The 22,174-nt window shown below is 34.3% G+C and overlaps 1 protein-coding gene across 1 annotated transcript in view; it reads right to left on the bottom strand.

The window, feature by feature from the left end:
* Positions 1-20,725, bottom strand: part of hop (tyrosine-protein kinase hopscotch) — a 69,528-nt gene extending 48,803 nt beyond the window's left edge. Inside the window, exons 1-10 of the mRNA XM_089638934.1 lie at positions 20,573-20,725; positions 19,273-19,599; positions 15,870-16,021; positions 12,974-13,135; positions 9,797-9,971; positions 7,156-7,313; positions 6,883-6,975; positions 5,263-5,382; positions 4,312-4,472; positions 1,740-1,877 (exon numbers count right to left, since the gene is read on the bottom strand). Coding sequence (XP_089495060.1) covers positions 1,740-1,877; positions 4,312-4,472; positions 5,263-5,382; positions 6,883-6,975; positions 7,156-7,313; positions 9,797-9,971; positions 12,974-13,135; positions 15,870-16,021; positions 19,273-19,506 — 1,393 coding nt within the window. The 5' untranslated portion in view covers positions 19,507-19,599; positions 20,573-20,725. The remainder of the gene's footprint in view (positions 1-1,739; positions 1,878-4,311; positions 4,473-5,262; positions 5,383-6,882; positions 6,976-7,155; positions 7,314-9,796; positions 9,972-12,973; positions 13,136-15,869; positions 16,022-19,272; positions 19,600-20,572) is intronic.
* Positions 20,726-22,174: the final 1,449 nt, after the last annotated feature.

Here is a 22,174-nt window from a genome sequence, read left to right as displayed (position 1 = left end):
TATCATAGTTATATACATTGAAATAATATTTCATTACTGTAACCACCGTACTGTTTTGTTACTTTAACTCGCCGCCATTGGTGACGTAAACATCTGTAAGACCGGGTGATTCGAGAGAGTCAAATAAATTTTTTACCCGCCATCGAATTGAGTTGTGATTTCGTGTACTTTCCTAATTGCGCGTCAGCGACGCGGACTCACGTCTTGGAATTTTGGTGCCAACACGGTGCATGGGACCGGGGTAACAGACTAAGTCAAATAGTCATGGTTTAATTTTGACTTTTTATCATTTTATGTATTTATTTTGGTTTTATTTTGATAATATGATTATTATTAAAACGAAAGACAAGATATACTTGCTACCATTGCAAGAAATATTTGTATCTAGAGCATGTAGTGCCAACATGCACTAGCTGCTTGGCTCTTGAAGAAGAATAATTTTCGAGGAGTATTTTTTTTGTTTTTTTGCATGGAAGGATAACCTTTCTTGTTTGTTCCTTGTAGTTCCTAGTGTCATAAGAATGACAAAGAGCTGATTTAGCTATATAAAATTATGATTGTTAAAAGTTTTGTTATTTTAAAATAAGCATTAAAAAAAATATATATCTTTTTAATGTTTGAACAAGTAAAAGTAACATGGAATACTGGTTATTAGTAAAATCTTAGGTTGAAAAACCCGGTGCGTAGGACCGGCGTCACCAAAGATGTAAGTCAAATTCACGTCACAAGTGGCGGGTTAGTATGAATTTAAAAAAAACACAGACAAGTCATTTTTGTTGTTTTTCAAAAGACAAAAATTAGTCAAAAGCTGGAAAAGCTGCACGCAGGGCCAAGCAATGCTGCCCTTTATTTATAATATTCGATTACCTCTTTTTATGACCATATCCAAAAAAAATCAGATTTCATATCGATGATGATTTCATAATGATGACAAAGAAGATGACGATAATGATGACGACGAAGATAGTGAAGTTGATGATGTTAATGAAGACAATGAAGATGAAAATAATGATGACGACGAAGATGATGATGATGATGATGTTAATGATGACAATGAAGATGAAGATAATGATGACGGTGAAGATAATTTAATTTCTGTTATTATTTTACTTTTTTCTTATAATTTATTATTCATACTAAATGTTAGTATGGTTACCCTATGCTTATGTCTGATAAGCCAGCACAGGTACCTTGTACTTTAGTTTACAGAAGAATATTATTGTTGCCAACTGACCAATGTTTCTTTTGTAGACATTTTTGTTTTATGTTTCATACATTTGTTACTAATTTTTTGTTTATTTTTGCTACCGGTCTGGACACATCCGTGTCATTAACTTTTCTTTTGTGGGTTTAAATTTAATTTTATTATTACATTAAGTTTACTTATATGTATTTTTTTAAATGATGTAATTGTAAAGCAGCACATCTTGATACAGGAATGCCCTAGTGAGAAGTGCAGATTGTTTTTTTATGCTAAAAACTATTTTTTTAATAAATAAATAAATAATGATGATGATGTTAGAGATGATGTGTTAACATTAGATGATGATGAAGATAAAGATCATGGTGAAGATAATGATGATAAAAATAATAAAGACGATGAAGATAATGATGACAATGAAGATGACTATGATGAAGATAAAGATGACAGTAATAATGATGATGATGGTGAAGATTACAATTACGATAACGGTGACAGTGGCGGTTAACATTATATAATAAAAATAAAATTGACTTACTTTTAAAGACAAGGATATCTTTGGTGTGAATGCATCGTGGCCCCTTGATGTTGGCCAGCATGTCCTCCAGGGTGTCCTGGCCGATCTTTCCTCCCACCCCGCGCCCCAAGTCCTCACACAGCAGAACCTGGGACTTGTCTGAAAACAATACAAAACCAATTATTTTATTATACACATTATGAAGAGTATAGAAAACCGGATCAGAATATTATAGAACACTTACAACAACTGTTGTTTCCAATCACTTCAAAAAATAATAATTTATTACTTAAATATCTCAGAAGAGTCCCAACTATCCAGATGAAGGTGGACAAAGTCATCCTCAATCTAGGTATACTGTGAGACTGAAGGGCAGGAGGTGAGGAGATGGGAGAGGAAGGTTGAGAAGTACCTATCTATTCAATTCCGGTCACTAAAGAAGGCAACAATCCGATTCTGAAGGTGGTCTTTCAGAAAGCATCTGCCACTCCGTATATGACAGCATTTTTATTTTTACATCTAAGATAGTACAATACGACCCGTTTTCTCAATACAAATTTGACATAGTTTTAGAATCCTATAATCCTACAATAACCCACGAAAAACTGCAAGACTTTTGGCTTCCTCAACACTTAAAGGAAGTTCATTGAATATTTTGAAACCTTTATAATCGATATTTTTGATTTATTTTTGAATATTTTTTTAGGATTGCAAACGCACTGTAACAACACGGTACTTTCATAACTAATAAGATCTGATCTCCCTATATTGTTGTAATACATAAAGTAAAATTATAGAAACATGGATAAAAAAATTAAATAGGTTTAACCAACAGACATTCAAATTAATATATAGACGAGTCAATCAGGGAAAGGGGAAAAAACCATTTTGCGCATTTTGGTGATTTTTCAATAACTTAATCTGACAGTATACAAGCAACTCGCATTATAATATCACCATTCGGTTCCAAAAATAAAATCTGCCTAATTACTAGTCCTTTTTACAACCCTTGAATTGACGGGCTCCCGCAACCTAATATTACTCTAGTGTGCCAGGGTAAAATGCCGAGCTGCCCTGGTTGTCACTATTTTCGTAATAACTTATAAATTGTACAGTCTATCTACCAGATTAATTATAATTTAATTTATATAATTTTTATAAAAGTTTATATATTTATAAAAATTGAATATATATATGCTATGTAGTTGCTCCAGGATAGCTACAGGGTGCGGCAAAACAGACAGTGCACTTTTAAAGGGTATTTGTTTCAGAATATGTTATTATATGATGGAGTTAATTTGAATAAATATCTTTAATGTGTCGGCGAAACGGTATATAAAGATTTCGGAGTCTGGGTGTTTGGTTTCGCCCTCTCAATTTTACGTAAATATGAATTTTATGTGAAAATGTCGGCATAATTCTGGACACGTATGATACTTATTTATTTATTTATACTGGGTTTTTACAGACGATCTCACGTATGTGAGAACAATCCAGTTATAAAAACTCAGTTAACATACAAATACACATACAAAGACACATTAATTCTCATATACCTAAATAAAGATTAAAATATAAAACGAATAAAAATAAAAATTTTAAATTAAAAATAATTATGAAATACAAATATTACAGAAAAGTAAGAGACGCAAGTAATACATAATCAGTGCAACATATTATTTAACAATAGCAGAATTTTTTTTCTGAATCCATACAAATTATCGACAAAAATATCTACTTCAGCACACTCAATCTTATTATACAGTCTACACATTTGGGTCACTGTACTTATTTATTGTTTTTGTGTTTAATTCGTAGAACTCCATTTAATTTTTTTTTATAAATTTAATTTAGATTAAATTTGATAATATTATTATTAAGTTCTGCAAGTGTTTTAGTTTTTTATTATTGTGACAGCTGTTTCGGCTTACAAGGCCATTTTCAAACTGTACTTATATTTAAAGAAATGTTTTTTTTCTTTCTAACGTTGTAAAAAATATTATAAATTGAAGGAATAGGAAAATTCTAGATTTTTATTATATTTTCCAGCGAAATAAGCATTCTTTGCAAAAAAAATAAGTCATACAAAACTTTTCTGTAAATAACTACAGTACGATTTTGTAGAAAGCAGTCACTTTGTGGTTGGACACATTAATGAAATAAAAAAATAATAATTTACTACGACCGACTGCTTTTCGCTTAACACATCGTAACCCTGATGATGCTTGTGTTAAGAGAAACCAGTCAGTCATAATACATTAAATAAATGGTTATAAACAATGTTATTATTGTTTTATTTCACAGTACCATGACTTTTAAATATCGGAAATAATGAGATTTAACATGGAATTCGCTACAAACTTTTTCACAGATAAAATAAGTAAATTTGCAAGTGACGAAACAACAAACTAGAATAATATAAAGATACATAATTTCTTTGCCAAGGAAATAAAATATATTTTAGTATGCTAGGAGCACTTTTTAATGTACAAAATACAAAAAATGCGCTGGAGATTTCTTGGCACACTAGAGGTTAATCTTGGTAGGATGGCGGAGAATCCCAAAGGAACTAACAATAGTTTATTGAACTCACCATATTCAGAAGGGGGTAGGCACTCCTGTAAATAAATATTTCCATCAGGCAATCTATGTTTGGAGATCAGCTCTGTCCAACTGGGATATTCACTCACTTCATTTTCATGTAATGTGTATGTATTTCCTCTTTTTTCTATTTTATATGTTTCTGGTTTTGTGCTGGAAAAGGATAATAATATGCTTGTAATATTTATCCAAAAATACTAATAGTAGGGGGTATTTCACAGCTTTTGAGTAAACTATTGAGTAACTACTCTACAAGTAACTTTTATCATAGGATTAACCGCTGGTATTTAACATTTGTACCCTTTGTATTCCAACTTATCCCTAGTAGTTAAGTTAGCAGTTCAACCGCAGTATCGCTGGCATGCGAGGGGATTTGCATTTGGCAGGAAGTTGGCATTCCAACGGTTAACATTGCTCTAAAATCAGATATTTACTTGGAGGGTAGTGTTAGTGGTGAAATAGACACACTACTCGATGAGTAGCGTTAGTAGCGATAGTTTACTCAGAGGTGGTGATACCCTGGATCTAACCAAATAAGGATAGATTAATACTTTTTTAATATTCTTTCTTCTATATTTGACTATTGTGTTCAACTTTGAAAGCAAATTTAGAATATAGCAAATTAACACATTGACGGACACTTGCTGTAAAAAGACATTCCTAATGTAAAACATGCTATCACGTGTCTTTCGTCACTGGACATATGTTTTGTGAAGCCAATGAAAATCGGTAATAAAAAATAATCGTCTTTGGGTGTGAGTACTGCAATATATAACTTGACTTCGCAGTCCTTTGTGTCGTACCCTTCACTGATAAAAGACGTTTATGTACGTTGTGTGATATCACATTTCATCTAAAACAGTGTCAATACGTCTATTGACGTAGTGTGTCCATGAATGTGTTGAAAAAATTAAAAGCAAATTAAATAAATAAAAAATTTTACCTAGTTTTTGAGCAGGCATCAATGTAAAAGGTGTCAAAATATTTTTCACATTGACGAAGGATAAAGCAGCCGGGTTTGTTTGCTCGTTTCTCTTCTAATTTGTGGTATGAAAATTCCCCTCTAGAAAAATAAGATTAATATAAAACATGCCTTAATTTTTATGGGATTTTAATAAAATATGGTTATAATTTTAGCAGCAAAATTTTTATGAAATATCAACTCAACAGCACTTTAAGTGCGGTATGCCGATGTATCGGCATGATAATTTTTGCCCCTAGAGTGCGGCATGTCAATATAAATATACACTAGGCAACAGAAAATGTTTCGTATTATCTACCGGTCTGAAACTTGGTCGCCGCATGTCATGTTGGTCATTCGAAATTATTTTTTTTAATATGGCAAATGTTATATATGCCATTATTTTACAAAATACAATAAAACTGGAGCAATCTACAGTGGATTCGTTACTACACTACGGGTACAAGCGTCAGAAATCCACGGTGGATTTCTCGGCACACTAAGAGCGGGAGCACACAAAAAGCGGTCAGAGTTGACCGGTCAGTGGTTGAGTGGGCATAGCGCTTGGGTCTCACCCGAGCGTCGCGTGTTCGATTCCTCGGCTGGCTAAGTCCTCCATCACAACACAAGCAACATTTTCGGCTTTCTGTGGTGGTAGTAGGAGATTTTCAAACATTGTTGGGTTATTCGTAACCTGGGAATGTTTGTCTTTCTTTTTAAAAAAAAAAATAAAAAATAAAAAAAAAAAGTTCTGCGTTCTAGTGACCGTTGATCGCTCAAGAGTTCCAAAGCCCACAAGCGGCGTTCAAATTCTCGCGTTCTAGTTTCGTTTGGGTCTTTGCATATGCAACATGTCACTAGAAAGTTCATCATCCGATGAAGAATTATTGCTCTTGTGGAGCTTAGCAGCTTCTAAAAAGAAAAGGAAGTATTGGGTGCACCCAATCAACACAACGCGAGAAGAACAAGGCGAATTTACTAGTATTTTTCAGGATTTACTTAAAGATGAACAACGATTCTATATTTATTTTCGAATATCGATTAATAGTTTTAATGAATTGTATAACATCATACAACCCGATATCGAAAAACAAAATACTAACTGGAGGAACTGTGTTTCATCAAAAGAAAGGCTGGTTGTATTTTTTAGGTATGTATTTATTTATTAAGGATAAGAAAAGACATTAGAATATTTAGAAATAATAACAAAATATACGAATAAATAATTTACATCACTTAAATCGTACAATAAACTCCTTTCCCTAACCAATTCAATTAACTTTTCCGTGTTTGTAACCTCAGAAATCGCGGCGTTCTGGCGTTCTCTGCCTCGGCGGGAAAAGAACTCTTAGAACGCGACGTTCCGTTTTGACTGCCGCGGTCTGATTGCCCGCTGTGTGCGTTGTTAGTATCAGTACATTCTAATGAACGCCGAACGCGGAACTCAGAACTCGGAACTCCTGACCGCTCTCTGTGTGCTCCCGCTCTTAGGGTTAATTATTACAATATTTTCACTTGACACAAACTTAATTTTTTTTACTGTTTATTTTTTGTAATTTTTATGTTAACTCTCTGTTGTGAACAGTAAAAATAAATACATACCCAACTGGTCCGTGGCATTTCATGTCATGCAACATTTGCAGGGCCGGGGATGTGACTACTTTACACAAATTGAATGTCCACTTCACCATCAATCTGTGAATAAAGAATATTAAAATTAATAAATATGTAAAGAAAAATACAGGAGGATCTAATAGAGGTTAAGAGGCCAATTTGATTCAGTTTTCTCGCCGGACCGGGTCATAATTTTAGGTGTCCAGTCATCTGGCACACTTCCAACATATTATAGCTGCATGGTTGATGTAATTATCTTACCTATAGTATCCATCGCACACACTGATGAAGGAAAGCATTCTCTGCTGGTCGGAGAACTTTAAGTAGACGGGCCGGCCATTGATTCGGCTGATTTCAATGTTTTCGTCCTGCCCAGTCGACATGAAGCAGAGTTCATCAATTGTGCAGAGGTATTCCCACTTTAAAGTAAAATATTAATGTATTTTTACATATGATTTGAGACTCTCACAGCCAAAATTATTATTGTGATTGATTTCTGAGATATTATGCCATTTGGGATACGTTTGTCATGATGATGGGCACTGCAAGGCTGCCTGAAACGATGGCTAGGGGAGAAGGAAGCGCAACACGGCGTAATACTCCAATAATCAATCACCATAATGTATCTGTAATTCAATTTATAATTTATAACATCACAACAAATTTCATCAACAACGTTATTACCAGCGACCTCAGTGGCCGAGTGGTAAAGATTTGGTTCTAGGGTCAGGTTCAAAACACAGTGAGCGCAAATAAATTTTAGTTAATTGCGTGCTTGTGCATGTATTATTTTATCACATAACGCGCATTAAACACATGCATTAGGCACATTCCAGTAGATACTCTTAGGGGGTATTTCACTATGTCGTGCTAAATATCTGACTAGCTAGCCGTTGGCTGGCTTTAAAGATCAGAATAACTTCGTTATTCAACGGCGACCGTTTCACCATTGTTGCCGAGCTTCCGGATAGATAACACTCCAAATAGTCTGGCAACATCGCAAAATGTTTGCAGTTACCCCATCTACTGCCACGCCTGTCATGTTTTGCCGCAATGTCTATGGAATGCTAGCGTCAACGCCAATTGATCTGTGGTCAACGCCGTCATCCAGTTTCCCGCCACAGTCCGCACACCGCAAAGTGTGCATTTTTTTGGTTATGTTATTTTGATTATCAGGTCATTTTAGATAGATTCGTGTCGAATTAATACATTGTTTCTTATTTTGAATACAATCAAATAATTCAGGATGGATCATACAAGCATTCAAATTCATTCGAGCTCTTAAAACTCGCGGCCTTTGCATTGCCGCCCTTTCACCTGCTTCTGTAAATCAAAAACCTCGGTATCCATAATAATTCGCAACAAAATTCGACTCACTTCTCCGCTGTCAAACTCGGAATGTTTTGACGCCATCTTTGATTCGAGGAATAGCGCCAAACGTGAGGTTCGAGCACTGATTAGTCAAATCGAACTTTAACCCGAGCGTTAGCGTTATTCAGATATAGTGAAAACGAAAAAATGACTAATCCGCGGATTCGTGCTTATTCAGAACATAATCAGATATAGTGAAATACCCCCTTAGTATCGCTCTAGTTAAAGACCGCTAATCGGAATCGAAATGTTGCTTGAAATGGCTTCAGCTGTATTTAGTGACCAAATCAGAATAGTCAGGCACTTCCCAAACTCCTCTTCGCCCTTTCATTCCCCTCACCGCTTCTTTCAGCCTTACAACATATTCCAATGGGGATCCCATAGTCCCATTGAAGAAAATTTTGAAGAACGTTTCGTCAACAGAACATTGAATGTAACTTGATGGATGAAGCAGTGCCCACATTATATGTCGGTATAATTATATTTATTAGGTTGTGGAGTAAAAAAAATACATATTATGAGAAATCACATATCATCAATTTGAAAATCGATTATATTTTCTTGATTTTTACTAGAGTCAGGCTTGCCAGAAAAAAATTTTACATATACTTAAATAAAGAAGTGTTGTCTGCAAATATTAATAAAATGTTAAGCCACTGAATAATGACCATGGAAATGGTCTGGCATTGCCGCCATCTTGGCAGCCATTTTTTTAATTAATGTTTTATTGGTATGCCAAATCCTCTCTTAGGTCTTTTATTTAGTCATCGGTATTTACACACTAATAATAAGAAAGAAATAATTATCATTATTTAACTACTGTGTGTTTTAATGCTTGTTTTGGCCACAGACAAAAACTTGTAACAAATTATACACAACTTGTCCATGGCGGGAAATATCCCAGACACCATTATCCTAAAACAAAGGCATTTAGGACTCTCAGACATGTCACATCTCTTCATCTCGTTTGCTTACTTATAAACCACTTTCTGAATCAGGATATATTCTCACTAGTCCTAGATCGATCATGATCGACCAGATCACCAACCACCAATGATTGATCGGGTCGCTTTTCAAAGAAGATTCAGTCATTTATCAATGAGCTATCAGCTCAGTCAGCACCCATGATGAGAGAGGTGAACGACCATAGATATATAAATTTTTTAGACCGGGCGTCTGAATATTGTTCTCGCTTCAGAGAAATAGAGATGGTAGAGCAATAAAACTTAAAATAGGCTGTCATTGCGGTTCCAGCAGTGCCAGTAAAATTTGAAATTAAACATTTCTATTTTTGTGTGGCGAGATCAAGACTCAAGATGCCCGCTCTGTACAATTCATACATCTTTTGATCCGATCACTACGCCAGTGGGTCGTGATCGACCCGGGTTGCGTAAAATGATGGATCGACCCAGGACTACTTCTTTCACATTATGCCATAATATAAACTCAACACTATAAAACCCTAAACTACTTTTAACAACTTAACAGATCACGGTTAATTATTTAAATGAAAATAAAATATTGCACTAACTTCCTTCTTAGTTTTATTGTGCATTCTAAGCCCGGGTTCGTCCTTGTGAAAAGGCATCACGTGCAGGACTCCCTGGTGGCTTACTGCATTACTGACGTACAATACTTCATATTCTTCTGATAGGTAATTAGGCGCCATAGTGTTGAGTTTCTTCAGATATTGTTCTTTGATAAAACTGTAAACAAAAAACCAAAGTTAATAGTGCTCTCCTACTTTGCAGAAATGCAGCGTGAAATGTGCATTCCACACAATGAATAAAATCTGATGTGGTAAATATTTGTGGTTAATATTGTGCGTGAAAAAATCATTAGGAATAGGGTGTTTTCTATGTTAAACTATGAATACAGTTAAAAAAGGTGCCAAAGAATTAGAACAGGCTGTTTCATACAATTTGAATAATTCATCAAATTTCAAAGATAAAATTCTAGTTCTCTGAATGTCTTATTAAATTTCTGTTTTTATCAGTACTGTGAAACAACTGGCCCATGATAAAATAATAACAGAACTTTAATAAAACTTTCACAGAACATGAATTTTATCTTTCAAATTTGATCAATTGTTCAAATTCTTTGAAACAATCCGTCCTTAAGATGGGTTATTTCAGAGAATTTAAATAATTCATCAAATTTCAAAGTTGATTTCAGTTTTGTGAAACAACTGGCCAATAATGATATTATAACAGAACATGAAAATCTTGAAGTCTATCGTACTGTGTTGTTCATTTCCCCACCATGGGGGCGGATAGACCCTGTTCCTGCATCCAGTAAGGTGACATTAATCCGGTGCGGCCGTCCCACGAACCACGGGTGCCTCCCCCGGCATCATGAGCGGGCCTGAGGAATGTTTGCGTGAGCCCGGTCCTGACGACCTGAGGCTCACTTCATTCCCTAGGGTCTTTGGGAGTATCTCCCCCGCCCCCCATTTACATTTCTTCGAGGGTACTCTGGGAAAACTGGCTAAGGGACGCGGGTGCTTGGGCTCGCCTCTGCCCTCGATACGCGGCTCGATACCAAACCGCCCTCGATATGCGGCTTGTATATTTTTATGTTTCAATCATACTTCCACTTGTAAATATTGTTTTCCTTCTTTATTATTTAATTTCAGATGCCAAACCACCAGGCGATTTTGTGTTACTATTAATGTAAGTATGCATACATTATTTCGTACTAACAATCATGCATGCAGGGACATTGGAGGGTCTAGAATCGTTTTAAAATAAATGTAGCTTATTTTTACAAAAAAAAATAGAGTCCTGCGGCCAAGGAGGTTAAACAATCTGTTTCCTCATACAGCCGTTGGGAAAGGGTGGGTCCCCTCCAATGTGCCGGGAGTTCAGATATTTCCAACACTAAGCAGCACCTTTCAGAATTTGAAGTTTTTGAAGTATCCTCGTTTAACGCTGATTCTCTACCTGTTTTAGCTTATAGTCAAATTGTGATCGGCTGTCAAGTATAACGGTCAGGTTGTTATGCTTGTCAGATGATCACAATTTAATCAAACACTAAAATGGGCTGAGAATCAGCATTTAACAGGGACTGGTCTAAATGCTAAATGGTGCTAAGCATCTAATATTTAAATTTGATGGATTCTGAAGCACCAACCTTATTGTGCAGTAAGAGTAAACAATTTACCTACTTATTTCAATGTTAGTACACAATTTGACACAAAATAATTATAACTAGGCTAACCAGAAATTTTAACAATATAAAGTGTATTAAATTGTTATATTTTGCCTATGTAAGAAGTCAACTTGAGTACAATTCTCCTGTCTGGAATCCACATTATAATATACATGTACAAGCTGTTGAAAGAATACAAAACAAATTCTTACGTTTTATAAATTTTAAAATGGGTATTCCAGCAATTATGTTGAACTACAATACTCTGTTAAATTATATGAATATGCTCAAATTGTCAGACAGAAGAATTTTCACTGACATGGTATTTCTATATAAAATTCTAAATGATTTAGTTGATAGTCCGGTATTGCTAGAATTGATAAGTTTTCGGATTACACAACGTAATACTAGAAGTCAGGATTTATTTCAGTGCAGAAATTCTGGGACTAACTACCATATGTATTCCTCTTTGCCCAGAATACTAATGGAGGGAAACAACTATACCAAGTCAGTGGACATCTTCAATTTATCTTTAAACAAATAAAAAATGTTGTTAATGAAGCAATTCAGTTATGTACATAAATAATGTATATTTCTTAAAATTAACATGTAATAGCCCCGAAAAAGGGCGTTAATAAATAAAATTGAAAAGATTATATGACAAGATTTTCTAGATGTTAGGAGAAAACTTGCAATGGTGTTAGTGGGTGAGAAGCTGTTCAGTGGGCACTTTTGCAATTCTGATGTTCTGAAGCATATTACATTTTATTGTTCCCGATAACATCACTAGAGCTAGGCAGCACAAGCTGTTTATTTTTCCAAGAAGCAGGACCCACCAACCTACCGATTATCATGCCATTGGGGAGAATGACTACACTCTTAGCACCTTTCTTCTGAAGTAGACATTTTTCAGTAAATTAGTGACTTCAAGATTGCAATAAATATATTTAAGGCGATGCGATACGTAGTAATGCAAAATCATGTGTTTTTGGTTTGAAAATTTGGTCGCCTAGAAATGTTTCAGATGCTTCAATTAAATACTGCGAGTAGAATACATCTTAGCCTTTGAAATAATCGAGTATTTTTTAGATAAGTCTTTTTATAAGCCCAGAAAAAAATAATGTAAAGGCCTATGAAAACTGCTTTAAAGTTCAAAATCTCCTACTTACGAACCCATTTTCGGTTATGATTTTATTGTATAATGTGGAAAATTAAGTTATTTATAAAATGATCGAAAAAAAAAAAAATATTTATGCCTGAACATCCACAAAATAAAATAAAAGGCATTTTTTGGCCATGTTTTTTTCTTGCATAAATCAAAACAGGCGGATGGTGTTAAGCGGGAATTTAAACCTTAATGCCATCTACGTAAGGGTTGTTATTGATAGCGGCTCAATTTAAAATATTACAAGACGTAGTGCATCGCCTTAACACAATGCTGCGTCTCAACTAATGTAATGTTATTAATTGTAAATTTTGTGAAATGTAATTGGATTCACTGTTTTTCACAGTAAATAAAAATTCAAAATGGTGTGAGATCGGTTAAAAAGAAAGTTACCCAGCATCTGCGTATCCGGATTTAGCGAATTGTGCCAAGGTGGTGTGGATAGGTTTTTTGGTAAACATCTTATGCCGTTTGATGACTTCTCTCGGTATATACTTTCTATAATCCTTTTCCACTTCCTCTCGATTCTTTTTCTCTTCAACCATCAGGCGGTACCTGGTAACATAAAACATAAACATTATTTAAAAACTTTTCATCTGTGGAGCTATGATCATCATGTTGCTACATCCCGGGGTGGGATTAGACTTCCTACACAAATGTTCTCAACTGTTTCCGGTCCCTAGTCATTGACCTCCAGTCCCCAGGCCTCTCTATCCTGCTCCAGTTTCTTCCAAGCAGTCAGTCCATCTCTTAAGCCCTTGGGGGATCTCTCGGGCCCATCTCTTAGAGATATGCAATTATCCGACATTTGACGACTCATGTTTCTTGGCGACTACCGCTATACGTCTGTGTGGAGGTTCGTACAAAACCACACATTGCCGACATTTTGTAACCCGTCAGTTTCCTGCGATCAGTCAAGGAGGTTGTTACAACTCACGTCGTTGAGACTTTAAAAGTAGTTTCACTTGTGTCGGACATTGTGCAATAATGCGTGTGCTTTATATCAATGATAGGAATAAAATAGTCAACAAAGAATGACCGGTTATAAAAATTACAGCTACAGTAATTTTTTGGTTGTGAGTGAGGTTGTGTGACGTGTAAGTACTGTGTACACAACACGAGTATCGGCTACTTGCGTATCCCCGTGGAGGGAGAGCCTTACTTGGTCTGCTTCTGGGTCACTTCCACTGAGTCATCCACTTGGTTATGATTGTCGGTGTCCTGCCATCTGGCATTCTTTCTTAAGGCCAGCCCACCGCAGTCATTGAGAACTACAGAATCTTACAATGGTCTGAAGATCAATTAGATATTTGAGTTCATGGATAATTTAAATTCTCTATTCTCATTTGAATAGGACATGAGACAAATTGTTCAGGAGATTGAAAAAAACCACAACACATTTGCGATATTGTCCATGGAAGTAGTGTTACATTTGTCAAAAATAACTAACCATCGTGCCAATTCGCTGCAGGGGTATGGAGAGGACGGAACACCAAACAACTCGGTCTTGCGAACATTTTAACAAATACTCAGCATTCTGTGGATGAACATACTTCGAGAAAATGATGACGAATCAGATGGCATTAAAATATAACTTTCGTAAAAATTTTTGTTGTTTGTTTTTGGGGTGTTATGCCGTGTTGCGCTAACTCCTTCTTTAGCCGACGTTTCGGACAGCGTTGCAGTGTCCATCATCAGGGCAGATCCGGTAGATCCGAAGATGTGTGTCACATAATCCGAAGATGTGACACACATCTTCGGATCTACCGGATCTGCCCTGATGATGGACACTGCAACGCTGTCCGAAACGTCGGCTAAAGAAGGAGTTAGCGCAACACGGCATAACACCCCAAAAACAAACAACAAAAATGCTTTTGGCCGTGAGAATCTTCGTAAAAATTGTCACGTTTGCAGTATTGCTTGCTGAATGGGTTAATATGTATCTTTGAACCTTATGATTTGAGAAACAGTGTAATCTGATGGAACTATTAAATCATGATTAGGAGTGTATTTACTAGGAGAAAAAGAATGTCCAACAGTTTATTTTGTGTTCATAGTATTATTATATTAAATTAATTAACCTCTCAGAAAAAGACTTTTATTTACTTTGTGTTCCTTTGCGAACTGTCAAAACGTGAAAATTTTTGTGTTATTCACGAGTTTTGTTAAAAGCTTCATAACTCACGTTTTGGGAAACGTAGCCTCATTCTAAAAAATGTTTTGGAAAGATTATGAAATTCACTATCGTATTGTTTTGTTATACGTAAATATTTGCGTTTCTAAAAATACATTTTCTGAAAACGTCAAAAATATGTAAAAATCGCTGACCATTATTTCAAAGCCGTGAAAAATGTACTTTTTTCTGAGTATCATAAAGAAATAACACTTTATATATTGAAGAAATATAATTAAAAACTATTAGTCACCTCAAAATATTAACCGTCCAAACTAAAATATTTTTAATAAATTATTTAGAAACGCAATAAATTATGAACGAACAAGATGACAGATCCAATCGACTTAGATAATGCACCTCTACATTCCATAGATATTCTTGAATACAGACGCGTAGCATTATTCATTATCGATACTCTGTTTTTTAAATCATGGCAATCCGTATACTAGTGATGGAAATAAATCGATTTTTGTAAAATCTCGCGCGTTTACGTGAAAAGACGTTCTAATGTCTTGACCGCTATTATCATATTTACGTCTTTTGACGTTCTAATGTTCTGAGTGGTTAACTTACATATCAGTTATTCCCAGGCTAAGAAGTTCATCTCGATGCTTAGCGTATACAATTTCCAACAGTTTATTTTGTGTTCATAGTATTATTATATCAAATTAATTAACTTACATATCAGTTATTCCCAGTCCAAGAAGTTCATCTCGATGCTTAGCGTATACAATTTCCAACAGTTTATTTTGTGTTCATAGTATTTTTATATTAAATTAATTAACTTACATATCAGTTATTCCCAGGCCAAGAAGTTCATCTCGATGCTTAGCGTATACAATTTCCAACAGTTTATTTTGTGTTCATAGTATTTTTATATCAAATTAATTAACTTACATATCAGTTATTCCCAGTCCAAGAAGTTCATCTCGATGCTTAGCGTATACAATTTCCAACAGTTTATTTTGTGTTCATAGTATTTTTATATTAAATTAATTAACTTACATATCAGTTATTCCCAGGCCAAGAAGTTCATCTCGATGCTTAGCGTATACAATTTCCAACAGTTTATTTTGTGTTCATAGTATTTTTATATCAAATTAATTAACTTACATATCAGTTATTCCCAGGCCAAGAAGTTCATCTCGATGTTTAGCGTATACAATTTCCGGTATCCTATTTTCAAGGACATCATTTTTCACTTGGTGAAAATAGTAATTGTGAGCTTGGACATCTAGATTCTTTAAGCGTGTTAAATTTGGAACCTAAAATAAATTAAATACACAGTGAAACGCTGCAGTTAGATTCAATTGATTCCAGAGTTGCCGAAACCAACAAATTGACAAAAAAAATCTACGAATTTCACAATCAAAACGTATTTGTACGTCGGTACAAAATTATTCATTTTTTGTTTGTACATGGAACTACTACGTGTTGAAAAGAATTCCTTGATTTAACAATGGGTTGATTGAAACATTGTTTCAGTGCAGGCAAAACCACATTTGCCGAATGTTAATAACACACTTGATAAATTTCAAACTTATATTTACTACATATTATATAATGGATATTTTAGTTCAGTCAGAAAGATTAAGATTGTTTATTATTTTTCAGCGCCCTTGAGGTGATTTTTCACAAAAACGGCGCTCTACAAATTATCCAATTATTATTATATTTACAGAACTCTTTCAGCAATTATTTGCTCGATTATCCAACAACCACAGGGTTTTCCAATAAGAGGCGTTATTTTGATATTTAATCGTAAAAGATCAATGGTTTCGTTGCTTGTGTGGCACGTAGCGCCGTCTTGTTGAAAGTAAACGTTGTAAAAAATCATTAATCATCTCTCGATAGCGCAATCCATTCACCGTAACTGTTGCTCCAGCCTCATTTTCGAAAAAGTAAGGTCCAATGACTCCGCCGGACCATAAACCGCACCAGACAGTCACGAGCCCCAGATGCGACAATTTTGCTTGTTGACGAAGCCACCGAGGTGGAAATGGGCCTCATCACTCAAGATGATTTGCATTTGATTCACTCAAGTGAATTTTAATAATTTCAATGCGTTGTTGAAGCGTGTATCGTTCCATTTTTATTAATGGCGTAGTTTCTACTTGTCAAATGTCAAAAAATGACAGCTTCAAAAGTAACATCTACTGAAATAGCGGGCTATTCAAAATAACACCTCTTATTGGAAAAGCCTATACTATAATCCGCCATTATTTTTACTAGTTGAAAGTACAAAATCAAGCTCTATAATTTGCCAGTATTCATATGTCAAACTCATTAGTCCGCCACGTGCCTATACTCGAGCGCCAAGCTTCTTTACACCGACGCGACGGGTTGAGTTATCTTACTCTTATGCAATCAGTTACTATCAGGGGGGTATAACTCCGATCGAAAATTTGAATCGAAATATTGTGACATCATATAATATAACTATCACCAATGAAAAACTCTGAAAGTCTATGGAATAAACTTTCAGAGTTTTTCATTGGTGTATAGTACAATAAGTAGGCTCCGAATGAGAATTTTACGGTCTATATATTGGTATATCTATGGTTTTTTAGGACAAATTTATTTCATACAAAAAGCCCGAAGTTATTGATCTAGTTTGTGGTTTATTTTTGGTTACTATACAGCCATCTAGTTTGCAAGAGCTGACAATTTTACCAGTCTCCAGGGTTTAGAATTATGATTATTGTTGAGTCCTCTGTGATAACTTAACTTAAGTGATAAAAACTCTGTCTACCCCTCCCGCATACATACTTTTGATAGTAACCCAAGCGTAAGTTGGAATTATAATATTTTCTCTCATTACATACTCAACTCTAGTATTCTGTGGACTTGAGTCAGTATAGAATAAATCATATGTGCACAAAGAATTAAATCTATGTGCCAAAAACATGAGAAAATGTCAAATTTTCGAATATAATGGATTTTTACTAAAAATTATATATTTTTTACACTGCATAATACGCATATTAATTATTAAAAACAGTTATAAAATACTAAACACTGCAATTATTTATTTAATGACATTTTTTGCTTATTGTCATAAGTTAATACAGAATAATAGTTAATATGGAAACCTATGTGCACAAATTATGCAAAGAATAATTCTGATGCGCACCGAACATGAGAAATGTCCTAAAAACAATCGTTTTATTAAGCTGGGAAGCTTTCCTAATATTTATTAAAAATACTATTTTTAAATCCAGAAAACTATTTTTTGGAACTCGTAGAAAAATGCATTTATGTTAGTGTAGCAGAGGTGCATTTTTTTTTTGCAATTTATATTAGATATTCGATTGATATATATACAATCCAAGTACTGTGAAACAACCGGCCCATGATGAAATAACAGAACTTGAATGGGACTTTCACAGAGCTTGAAATTGAACTTTGAAATTTGATGAATTGTTCAAATTCTGTAAAACAACTCGTCCTTAGATTTTGTGTGGATGGTTGTTAAACCATATAAGGAATGAATGCTAATACACTTACTCTGAATCGTATTCTAAGAACGAGATTGCTATATTTATAAATCATATAAGGAATGAATGCTAATACACTTACTCTGAATCGTATTCTAAGTACGAGATTGCTATATTTTTAAATCATATAAGGAATGAATGCTAATACACTTACTCTGAATCGTATTCTAAGAACGAGATTGCTATATTTATAAATCATATAAGGAATTAATGCTAATTCACTTACTCTGAATCGTATTCTAAGAACGGGATTGCTATATTTTTAAATCATATAGGGAACGAATGCTAATACACTTACTCTGAATCGTATTCTAAGAATGAGATTGCTATATTTTTAAATCATATAAGGAATGAATGCTAATACACTTACTCTGAATCGTATTCTAAGTACGAGATTGCTATATTTTTAAATCATATAAGGAATGAATGCTAATACACTTACTCTGAATCGTATTCTAAGAACGAGATTGCTATATTTATAAATCATATAAGGAATGAATGCTAATACACTTACTCTGAATCGTATTCTAAGAACGAGATTGCTATATTTTTAAATCATATAAGGAATGAATGCTAATACACTTACTCTGAATCGTATTCTAAGAACGAGATTGCTATATTTATAAATCATATAAGGAATTAATGCTAATTCACTTACTCTGAATCGTATTCTACGAACAAGATTGCTATATTTATAAATCATATAAGGAATGAATGCTAATACACTTACTCTGAATCGTATTCTACGAACGAGATTGCACTATATTTATAAATTATATAAGGAATTAATGCTAATTCACTTACTCTGAATCGTATTCTAAGAAGGAGATTGCTATATTTATAAATCATATAAGGAATTAATGCTAATACACTTACTCTGAATCGTATTCTAAGAACGAGTTTGCATATTTTTAAATCATATAAGGAATGAATGCTAATACACTTACTCTGAATCGTATTCTAAGAACGAGATTGCTATATTTTTAAATCATATAAGGAATGAATGCTAATACACTTACTCTGAATCGTATTCTAAGAACGAGATTGCTATATTTTTCCACCCTGGCATTCGGAGGGAGATATATATTAGAATCGGGTAGCCTCAACGCAAACAGAGTGGTGGCGATGGGTGATATGTGGAGACTCCGGCAGACTATTGTACACAAGTCCTCCGCCAGGTCTGTGGAGCAACACTCTACCAGCTCTCCCTTCTCCCGAGTGGCGATGTTGATGTTTATGGAAATCATGTTCATGACTGATTTAGCTGCGTGTGCTTCCCAGAAGTCAGTCACATCTTGTACTTTACTTTGAAAATGAAAATGGTATTATGTTCATTTTCAGTGGATCTGTCAATGAAATGTGAAAAAATAATATATTATTACTCGCCCACGGAAAGTGATTGGGATAAAACAAATACATAATTTGAAGGAATTTGCTGAAATTCAAATAGAGGGTTTAAATGTTTTGAAGGGGACCGGATTAAAAACCTAACGCGGTTTCTATTTCAGCGCACTAATATATTAACATTTTTATTAAAATATGGGGCAATCAGATCTGGGTATTGTAAGGATCATAGTAAAGTTTGATTGACCTTGCAAATGTGGCTCTTCAACTGTCATAAGAAAAATTGATAAATAATGAATACATTATAACTTGTTTATTTAGTACCTACTTTTATTGTATACTAGTATTTTTAAGGTAACACTTTTCAAGATAACGGTTATCTTAAGAATATTGGTTTGCATTGAAAACTGGTTCATTTGTATGGAGATAAATATACATCTACTTATATGATTCACAATCGATTTATACTGATTTGTGGACAGATAAAACTCTTTACTAACAAACCAAACGCGTGCCAACTTCATTTTGACAAATACCGTGCAATGTAAATAAATGCTTAAATAAGATACGCTTCATTTCGAAAATCGATCAACAAATACAAATCAAAAGGCCATAAATTACTGTATTTGCAAAGAAGATCACCAGTTTTTCAAATTCACCAGTTATTTACTAAATGCTTTCTTTTGCCTCCACAATATCAAAAACATGGATACAATAAGTTAACAATCACCGGAAGTCGTGAAGGAGATAATGTATTTGGGAGCAAACATAACAAAATCTAACGTTAGCTTCTTAACCTAATCTGGAACAAAGTTTTACTCAAAAATACTTTCGAGTTCAACGATAGAAACTCGTAAACAAAACAAGGAATAATTTACACTTGGAAAAAATAAACGGCACCCACGAAAATGTGTATTTGTGTAAACAAACCAAGCTCACAATGAAATAAATAATCATAGGAAAATATATACATACTTGGTCTATTTTTACGTAAAAATGAACTAACAATTTTTGCCAGTTTTCCAAATAACTAACCATCTGCTCTTCCGATATAAATCAGCGGCAATAAAGAAAACTTACAGAAAAAAACTTGTATTCTCCGTAAATGTATCTATATTATCAATATAACCGCAAAATTTCCGCAACTGTCAAACAGAAATATAATAATTATTGACAAGAGCAATATTTCTTGGTTCTTCGGATTTCTGATCCATAGAATAATACACGATTGATACCATAAATATACCACTCTCATTGATACCATTATTGCCATTAGTGATGTCGCAATCGACACATTTTCAAATCGAGTTTCTCGATTCTGGAACATTACTAAAATTAACAAAATAACTAAGCCCGTCTTCCCACCGGTCGGTAAGCAATCGACACAAACCGAATGCTGCATGACATAATAGTTTGCAGTGCAGTTCAGTTTTGAACTTTTCTACACGGGGTTTTGCAGCATTCGGTTTACGTCGATTGCTTAGCGATTCATGGGACAATGGGCTAAGACAATCTGATTTGGTAATTCTTCTCTTGAGAAAAGTGTAGACGTAAGGTAGACCTAAACATTGTAAATTTTTGCATTTTTCGATGCTTGGAGGATGGTTGCCCCTATTTAGTTGATGCGCATTGATGAGATTAGTACGAGGTGCGGTGTTAAGTGTTACAGCAAAACCACTACCCTTGTTATCGGATGTGACAGTTAGATCAAAACTATATCCACCAACGTGGCGGTTACAGCCAGGACTTCGTGGAAAATCTATATATTCATTTATATTAAATAATTAGAAAAGAGTGGTAGGCGGGCTTTGTTTTTCATTAAAAAAATACAGTTTTATTCTTAAATTGACGCAGTTTTGCGTTTGATCCTCAGAACAAGAGGAAGGTCACTGTCCACATAATATTTTGAAAAAACTTCCATCCCTTTCTTAACCCCTTTAACCAGATTTTTTTATAATTCTCGATGAAATTTTACACAAGACGTTCGAAATATGCGGAAAATGGCTTTATACGTCTGTTTTATCAAAGTATGAAATCGGAGAGTTCATTTGATTACAATTTCCACAACATTTAGAGTAAAAATTATTCGAAAGCCATCAGGGTTTATTTATCGACTTATAGACATTATAATACCATGAATATGTTTATGAGACGGTAATGCGCCAGAAATAAAATAAAAGTAATTGAAAATATGTGTTCTTTATTCGGTGCTCCACAAACATTTCATTCCATTTCCACAAAGTGGCTTATTAAATTCCCTTGCCAGTCAAAAAAGATTATGAATTCTATTCAATTTTTCCTTTGATTTTTGTCAGTATAAAAAAATGGCGTGTCTGTGTGACGTCACAAGGAGCTAACTTTGAATTTTGACAGTGTAAATTAAGTCATTACTCAGTACCGAAACTCTTTTATTCATAGAATAAACCAATTGTAATTGAAGAACCTATTGTAAGATTCAACGTCTTGTCTCTATTGTTATTGAATTGCAATAATGTGTAAACATACAGCCATTTCCACACTCAGTAAAATTTTTCCATTTGGGTACTTAACAGCACGAACTGAGACGGACTCATAAAT

This window comes from Hesperophylax consimilis, chromosome 13 (assembly GCF_061612785.1).
Source record: "Hesperophylax consimilis isolate HC1 chromosome 13, BYU_Hcon_1.0, whole genome shotgun sequence".
NCBI classification, from domain to species: domain Eukaryota; kingdom Metazoa; phylum Arthropoda; class Insecta; order Trichoptera; family Limnephilidae; genus Hesperophylax; species Hesperophylax consimilis.
Note: the sequence above shows the minus strand (reverse complement) of the source record. Positions and strands in the feature narration are given on the sequence as shown.